At 39.9% G+C, this 9,322-nt stretch overlaps 1 protein-coding gene across 1 annotated transcript; it reads right to left on the reverse strand.

The window, feature by feature from the left end:
* Positions 1-208: 208 nt before the first annotated feature.
* Positions 209-5,772, reverse strand: fsta (follistatin a). Its single transcript, XM_036526718.1, has 6 exons — positions 5,384-5,772; positions 3,642-3,833; positions 3,129-3,347; positions 2,638-2,862; positions 1,957-2,187; positions 209-297 (listed from the first exon to the last, which is right to left on the reverse strand). The coding sequence occupies exons 1-6, from the start codon at positions 5,475-5,477 to the stop codon at positions 209-211; spliced, it is 1,050 nt and encodes a 349-aa protein (XP_036382611.1). The 5' UTR covers positions 5,478-5,772.
* Positions 5,773-9,322: the final 3,550 nt, after the last annotated feature.

A 9,322-nucleotide genomic window follows, 5' to 3' on the forward strand; every position in this document is an offset into this window, starting at 1 on the left:
ACAAGTGAAAATACAAAATAAAATGGTAGAGAGTCAGCCAGACATTGTAAATGTATAAATTATAAAACACAAAGTATAAATAAACATCTAGCAGACCGAACTATATGTATACTTTCTTTTTTTTTCCTTAAAAAATAAATAAGCATACACATTTGTACAGTATGAACATGATTCCATGCCCTAGGACTGTTCCACTAGTGATGGCGTGTTATCCGTGCAGTAATGATGATAAATGGAAATAAGCCATGTAGTCCTGGTCTTCATCTTCCTCCTCTTCCTCCTGGTCTTCAGTAATGGCTATATGGGAGAATACATGGTAGCTGTTGCATGAACAAGAATCACAACAGCACAGCATCTCAGTGCATGTTCTCAAAGCCCTCTGAAAAAGCCACAGTGTTAGCCTTGTCTTTTAGTTTTACGCAACTTGGCAATCAGCGACGCGAAGCGGTGGTCACCAATGTGCTGTGGCGTCTCCAATTATGCAACAGAATTTACATAATCTAGGAAGTCAGGGTCGCAACAAAAGAGGGGCAATGTGAAGGTTCAATGGCTCAGGCCGTTCTTTTTTTTTTTTTTTGTTTTTGTTTTTGGCAGATTCCTGAAAGCAGACAGAAAGTGCTCTTGTGTTCTAAGATTTGCTTGTTTTCCATTAAGGTATCCTTGGATTCAGACACAGAGCTGCTGCCACCAGGCTGGGTGACACCTTGTACAGCAGCTTGACCTTAGCAAGGAGGTCACGAGGCAGCTTTGAGGTATTTTCTACAGAACATTTTACAACAGGAAAAAAAATCATACAGGCAGAGCAACAATACACATAGGCAATCCCTCATAATCCACACCAACAGTTTTGATATATTCAGACTGACAGCACATCTACTATTAACAGCAACACAAAAGTCAGCTGATAGATGTTAGCTTTCTATTAGCTGAGTCGAAACAAGAGAGCATCATTCTACAAGCTTCCACTGCACATCCTGCAAACTGTAAAATGCCACATTTCTAAATTCATAAGGTGATCATAAAGTTGGTCCACTGAAATCATTTGCATACCATAAGGCACACTCACATTAAGGTAATTCATCGAAAGTGAAGAAGTGGATAGCAATACCTATTTGTTATGAATATTACAATGTTTACTCAGGCATTCTTTCAATGGTGTTTTGGAATGTAATTTTGTTGCCTTGAGGCTACTGAATGGCAACCCCAGTAGATTGGGCACGTCACAACATAAATGTCCTTGGTGGAACGTATTGCATGGATAGGTAGTTTACATGTTGGTCATCTTTTAGAAGTCAATTAACATTGTACCAATGTTACAATCACCTTATGTACATTTCATGAATGGATATACCTGCATTTTTCATATACATGAAGGCGTAGCTGTGTATGTCATAGCAGACTTAGTGCATTTTGAAATGATTGATTACAGCCAAAAGCAAGGACATTAATACATGATTTTAACATATAATTGACATTACGACCATGGCATTTACAAGCTGTAAAGATATGACCTTGAGTGTCCTTCTAGATTAAAAACACTACAGCAATCAAAAGACCTCAAGAGTTTTAAGGCAACCTGCTATGGAAGATAGCATGTTACTAAGATGAGCACACACTTGGCTAGTATTGAAAATCAAGACTTCTACCTGCCAAAGTTAGTTTTCATATATATTCTTGTTAGTTATATGAAGTAAATTAGTATCTCAATGGCTTCCAAAAAACAGTTCACTGTTCTATTTACTTTAATCATCCATAAATGTGTTTTTTTTTCTTGCTTTTTTGCAGTAAATGCAAAATTAATGAGGCCAGCACGCGAGGTCATGCAAGTACTCCCATTCAAGTCCCTTCTGACCCTTAGTCGGGAGGGTGGAGGAGAGGTGAGAGGGGGTGGTGGAAGTGGAGGTGGTGGGGAAAAAAAAGAACCGGGAAGTGTCTTTGACCCTATGGATTACTTACAGTTGCAAGATCCAGAGTGCTTAACCTCCAACAGAACCCCCATAGAGCAAGCGGCCTGCTTCATGGCGCACTCGCTGGGGTACGTGGTGTTATCGCTAGCGCACACGGCCTCGTCCGACCGGCTCTCCTGACACACCTCGTCGCACAGAGAACAGCGCCCCCTGCTCATCCGCGCATCCCAGAGACACTTCTTCCCCGCGCTGCACTGGATGTCATCACACGACTTGGCCTCTGGGACAGAGAGAAGAGGAAGGACGTCATGAGCTGCCGCACCTGTAGCTGTCTGACTGCCATATGTGATGATAACCAACACCAGCTGAACAGATGCAACTAAATTTGCAGGAGGATATGTGGCATTTAATCCTGTTTTTATGATTTATGCTCTATTTGGTAATGCAGACCTGGTACATGGCTTTCAGCTTGTGAATTGTGAATTGTGAGATGATGTTACCAATCTACCCTGCAAACTATTCAACAAACACATGCTAGCTAAGTGTTTCAAGGTTTTACAGATATAAAAGTTGGTATGACTCCTAAATTTATGTCATATATAGGAAATGGAATATAAATTATAGCCATACCCTTTCAGAGGAAAGAAAAATAGGACCCTCTGTATTGGTCATGCTTTCATCAGGGTTTGATTAATGCTCAGCTTTATGTTTTTGCTCTTACTGTACTTACTGATGCATTTCCCTTCATATGCAACTCCAATTGATCTGCCAAGAAGGCATGTAGCCCTTCTCAGATGACAAGCACTGGCATAGATGATCCCGTCGTTTCCACACAGGTACTGCTCAGGCGACGTTACTTCGGGACAAATCCGATTACATGTCACACAATACGCATTGTTGGTCTGGTCCACTACGCATGTTGAGCTACCCGGGCATAGAACATCACGGCATGTCTCTGTAGAGAAATATAAACCACGGATTAGATTTACATTTTAAAAAAATACATAAGAAGTGGTCTTCTGTTGAAGTGATTTCATATTTCAATTAGGCGTTTCAAGATCATCATGCATTAAGTGTATACTACGTCCATGCAAATAATCACAATCACTCTGTGCAGCTATGCACTTGCAACACATAACGGTCAATTCTAAGAGGTCATTCTTGTCCGCAGTAGCCAGCATGCCAATAAGTGATTCTGGAAGAAGATGCCAAATGACTTACTCTTGCATTTGCCCTGATACTGCACCTCGAGGTCTGGGTGACCTTTACACCGCGCTTTCAACAAAGCGCACTCGTCTTTGTACGTTTTTCCGTCGGACCCGCACACGGGGACTTTCCAGGTAACGTTGGAGCAGTCTGGGGCACAGACGCAACGAGGTTTGCTCCTCTTATTCATTTTACATTTCTTTCCAGGGCCGCAGTCCACGTTGTCACATGTTTCTGTAATTAAATTAATCAATTAGTTAATGGTATCCATCACTGCACTGATAGACTTTTTATGCTTACGATCCCACGGGCTTCACCAACCATCACCCACTAAACGCCACAGAAATATGTTGTGTATGTTAAAACCACGTAAAATTGGTCAAAACTACCGCTGCAGGCACAAACACATTCATAGGGAAAATATGCTACTGTATTCTAAAAGGTCGACAGAGCGTCGCTCAAAAGCGTCTGTCCGAGGCAATTTAAAAAATATTTCAGAAACAAATTACTGTAGCCTGACGGCTGTACCTTTGCAGGGTAGGCAATTGGGGGCTCCTCCATTGAAGATCATCCACCTGAACAGCGTGCTGTTCGGCACATCTTCCTCAGTCCAAGAGGTCCCCAGTCTGCCACTTCTGCAGCACTCTTCCCTGCTCATTCCAGGCATGTATAGGAACTGGCACCTTCCGTTAGTCCCCTGCTGTAGCCAGCAGTTACCAGCTGTAGGGAAAAATAAGTAACGAAGTAAAGACGTCTGTCGAATTAACGTCTCCAGGCAATGTCCCAGACACAACACGTGCAGGGCTGTCTTATTAGCTTATGGTGCCCCCAACCCCCCTCTCCCTCTCCCTGTCGTCGTCTAATTTTGCAACGTAATGCGACTGTTTTAACACTTGCCTGTCTGATATGTCACTGTTTAGCTACTAACAGCCTGGCCCCGAAGTCTGTACGCGATACAGTCGATGGCGTGATTTCAGCAAGGGAACTGGCCGTAAGCCAGTCTGTTGGACAAGGCAGTAATAACGCGATACGTACTCTTAAATGCTTAGATAAAGAATCCTACATTTTGTAAAAAAAAAAAAAAAAAAAAAAAAAGTCAGTTTGACTGTGCTAACTCATACAACTAGCCGATATGTCCCAGAATATGTTATTATAACTGCACCTATATTTTTTCTTTTATGCTTTTATAAGGGGTGCGTGTCATGTTCTAATTTTTATCACACTGCATGACACCTGTATTATACCCACAGCGAGCCTTTCTGTTATCTCTGCATGAGCTGCCCAAAGCGGTTCGTGTCAGATTGATGTCAACACTTTAGAGAAACATTAGATCGAGACATTACAATCCAGTCATTGCGACGCAACAGACCCAGCTACCCAGTCACGCAAGGTTTGTTTTACTTCGTAACGTTTCCAGAGTGCATATTGACCCACTTGGACGAACGTTGCTGTTGTGGTCTGTATAAAGTAATAGGGATTTCTGAAGCACTCAACAGCTCTATACAACGTGCCTTTGCAGTTTTTTTCTGTGGCAATTGATTCAAGTCAGCTACTTTGTGATCCTGATACAGTCCCAATGTTTACATTTAGTGTATTTAATAGCATGCCAACGTCTAGAAAATGGAAAATGACAAACTCTGAAGTCGGAGGTCTGTTGAGTTTCCTGATTTATTTACAGTCAGGGAGCGCATAAAGTAGAAAATCACTTGCCCTGTCCCTGGCATTAATTAGCGGTTATTCTTGCCAATTTAAATTTCCCCAAACAAATCCTCCAGCTAGCTAAAGAGAAATTTCCACCAGATTGCAGTCATTGCAGTATTTCTGCATAGTAAATCTGCAATATAAAGCACATTCCATTAGCATATTTTCGACTTCTGCTTGAAAACATCCATCCTGACTATACACGTTATTGTACTTTGATATGCAAAATGCTGTAATGAAGCCTTTTGTATCGCATTAACGCAGGGAATTTAAACATTCGTGCCATCACAAAGCACTTTTAAACCGGTTTTAACACACCTGCTCTTACAGCCCGTTGCACTGCAAAGTATGCAACTCATATAATACATTGAAAATGCGGACAACAAAAACAAAAACACCACAACGATAAAGAAAAACTTTTGTTTTTTTCTATGGTGATCCGTCGGAAAAAGTTTTAAAACTGTTGCGTACACTTCAAAGGCTTCAGGTCAAACGCATTTCAAACGCCCTTCTCGACAAAACTTGAAAAAACTTAACTGTGCGACAAAATAATAGAATTAATTACTTACCTTGTACTTTCTGATCTTCAATGAAATGACAGAGCCACATGAGTAAAAAAATCATGCCCGAATGGAGCTGACGTTTCTTTAGCATCCTTAGCATGTTGGAGGCAAAGTGAGCGAGTTTATTGGAACAGGCAGCGGTAAAGTAATCTGCTTAAGATGGCAGTGTTGAATGAATGTCAGTCTGTGAATGCAGCCTCTCTTTTTAAATCTATAAGGGGTCTCGGGCCGACTGTCTGTGGTGGGCGGTCTCCTAATCGGTGGGGGTGGGGAGAAAGATTTTTTAAAAAGTTCTTTCAATCCCAATCAGGTGACATCTCTTGTCGAAACTTTCCCTCGCTGCAACAGTATACAGTAGGATACGGTGACGACCGAGTGGTGATCGCCTGTGTGCGCTGTACAGTGGACAGATACTATGAAGTAACTGATGAGGAGTAATAAGGCTATATTCACACAAGTAGATATGTGGGGAGAGAGAGAGAGAGAGAGAGAGAGAGAGAGAGAGAGAGAAAGAGAGAGAGAGAGAATGGGACGTACGGAGAACAAACTTGTATTCATGAGCTTGTAATAGTGCACTTTATAGCCTGTCTATTCAGAAAGGCAATTTCCTATGCGAACTTCCATCTAGACTATATGCAGATAAAGTGTTTATTAACTTTATTTACATACATACTTCACAACTGAATCTCATTTTTTATTTTGCATTCGTTTTGAAGATGTGGGTCAAAGGCATTATTAGACAGCGTACAACGGTTATTCACTGTACTGGCCCCTCATCAATCAATAATTCGTCGTGTATCAGACTGTATAGAGAAATAATAATAATAATAATAATAATAATAATAATAATAATAATAATAATGGCATTGGTGTCAGTCAAGTATGCGGATCTGCAGCTTCCCCTGTTTCGACTTGTTCGATGATAAGCGATATTTTTCCAACAACTGCAGATGATAGTGTTAATCTTTTAATAAGAGCGCTCCATAGCAAGGGGATCTGCATTGGCAGACAATAATGGATCTCAGAGTACAGGCGTGCTAATATTAGAACAGACAGTTGTTTGGGTTCCTCGGTCAGGTCAAGCTTTTAAATATATCCAACCCTGTTTCCAAATAGCCACCAGAGTAACGTAGAGTATTGCGTTACAGTACATTGGGTGGTATACACCAAAGCATCGGCAGTTCTTCAGAAAAGCCGTCCTGTTAGTTCACATAGAAGTCCACGTGCGACCTCTTCAGCAGAAGAGAAGCTACAGTCGGTTGGTGTGTTCCATTCAAGATATTACTGCAAAATAACACTACAAGTAGGCATCATGTAATGCGTCTGTTGTGCTCCCCGTTTCCAGTGAAATGGCGTTAATACGGTGTATAGCAGAAAGGAGAAGTAAGTGTTTTTCTCTTCTAAAAACAACGCGCACTGGTGTCTGATTGCCTCAGTCGCGAGGTTTTCATTGCAAGGAAGAAAGCAACTCACCACCTTGGGGTTGCCAGGTTAAAAAGTGTGGTCACCCTTTTTTGATGACTTGATCTCTTTGTCAGACCTCAGTCTGCGTATCTTGTAATTTATAAATCAATAATATTCATCTTTTTTATTTGTTCATTACTGACTTATTGCGTTTTCAAATGCAATTTTATAAGCCTCCCCTGTGATTATTCTCTCTTGAACTCCCCTTGCTTCCCCAAGAGAAATCAATTACAGATCAGCTGTCACTTTTGATGACACCTCTGCCTTCTGATGGCGGCATGTACGCTCTCTGCACTTGATAACTCTGGCCTTGACCGGATTGAGATGAATAACTCATGTGTACTGGGATCTGTAGTTCCATAGTTATTATAGAAACTTTAAATGGCCACATGTCCAGACTGAACAGGAGATGCCCAAATTTACCAATGCATAATTACAGGCCCAAGGGGTTGCTCTCCCAATGGGTGATGATGATTTCATGCAAGAAGAGTAGGCTGGAATGATCCAACACACTAACAGAACACAAATACCAACGCTAATGTACCACAATGATTTGTCCTAACTCACATTACTCAGAAGATTGAAGCCTAATGATTTATTTGAGATGATCTGAGGCCCCCTACAATATGTGTGATTTGGGCTAGTGTGTATTACTCTGCATAAGAGTGCTCTGGTTCACCTATTATAAGAAGTCTTGAAATGCAAAGCAACTTTTACACATTTTCTTGAATTAACTAAAATAAAATAATAATAATAATAATAAAACAATAATGTCAGTTTTCATTGTATTCACTTTTATGCACCACTGGATATCACTTGCCTTAAATCATGTTGCTTAATGTTTCCCTTCCTGTAATAAAATATCTGGCTAGATCTCTACACAGTGACAGTAATATCCTGTCATTATATCACTGAAACTTGAAAATGTACATGTTGAAAGAACCTTGCATATCTCCTCAAAAGCAAGATTTCCCAACCGTAAAATACTTTCCTTCAATGAACTAACCTGTGGTATAGCATCCCTTGTTTTCCCTTTTAAACTCTTCTGGTTTACCCCCTTTATATGTGGGATTACACATTACATTCGGCAGCCTTAAATGATTCTGTCTGATGTAGGCTAAGCTTTTGAGTGTTACGCATGTGAACTGGGTTTCCTCTACCGGCAGACAGCGAGAACTACATCTTTTCTGTAACAAGACAATACCTGCCAGTCCAGTCATTGTTCATTCATGTTCATTGAAAAGTTCTGTATCTGAGCTTCCAGACCTTCTTCTGTGTAGATGTGCTTTATGGTATAAGCAAAGATACACAGTGTTTCATAGGGCATTCACTGATTAAAAGGAAGTTGGTTGACAAATCTGCTCTAATAATAAAGTCTGTGATAAACTCCAGAACCCAGCGTATTACTCTCACAGTCTGTGATAAACTCCAGAACCCAGTGTATTACTCTCGCAAACACTTGCTGCTATGTAAACCAGGTTTAACCAACAAATTTGCATGCCTGTTGTGCGCTGTTTTGTAAAACCAGTTTTGCAATGAAATCAGTGACATTATTACATTGTATTGTACATGTTGGCATTTATATATTTTTTGTTTAAACCTGGAGAGAGAAATACTGAAACAAATTTAGATAACTTAGATATAACACTTGAAACAGGTGAAAAATACAGCTGTGGGTTATGCAGACACAAGAAAACACCACCTACTTGCACATCTCTGCTCAACGGGAATGTATCACTCCTGGAACTTAAATCTGTCACTCCACATTTTGGTAGTCTCCTCCAAACAAATATAACTTATATAATATTATTTATAACTAGATTTATAGTAATTATTTTACACAAGTTATCAGGAGCATTCACTTTCATGACAATCCGTATACAACCTTATAAAGCCTAAAGTAAACAGTTGTAATATTGCCAGATATTGCAATTTGAACCAGAGTCAAGTAAAGTAAAGTTTAAAGTAAGAGTAAAGCTTCTATGGACTTATCTTCAGGGAAGTGATTTGGTTATTTTTTGTACTGTACTCTATGAAAATAGATCAATGTGTACATAAAAAATTGATCTTTGGTATATGACAAAACATGTCATGGAAAAAGGCATAATCTAGTTACAGCAATGTCAAAACGTCATCCTCTTTCAGCAATTGCTGTGCTATTGCGACACCTGGTGGCTAATAGTTAGTAAGACTTTTTTTAAAAGATATTCCATTTGAGCAGCTTCAAAATTTTAAAAAGTATAGAGAAAGGGTCATTAATTGCAAATATTAAAGTGTGACTCAATTCACACAGAACATATTTCATTGCCAAATATCAACTAGTCAAACATAACTTTCAGTATTGATCGGTGAAAATGTATTTGCTAAAGGATATTTTCATAATTAAATTGTCAGAAAGTGGTTCCAGAGCACATTATTCAGAGAGAATTGACCAACCAGAAAATTCAGGGTAAATTGGTGAAGAACTGTCAGATAGTACAA

The sequence above is a fragment of the Megalops cyprinoides genome, chromosome 4 (genome assembly GCF_013368585.1).
Source record: "Megalops cyprinoides isolate fMegCyp1 chromosome 4, fMegCyp1.pri, whole genome shotgun sequence".
Taxonomy (NCBI): domain Eukaryota; kingdom Metazoa; phylum Chordata; class Actinopteri; order Elopiformes; family Megalopidae; genus Megalops; species Megalops cyprinoides.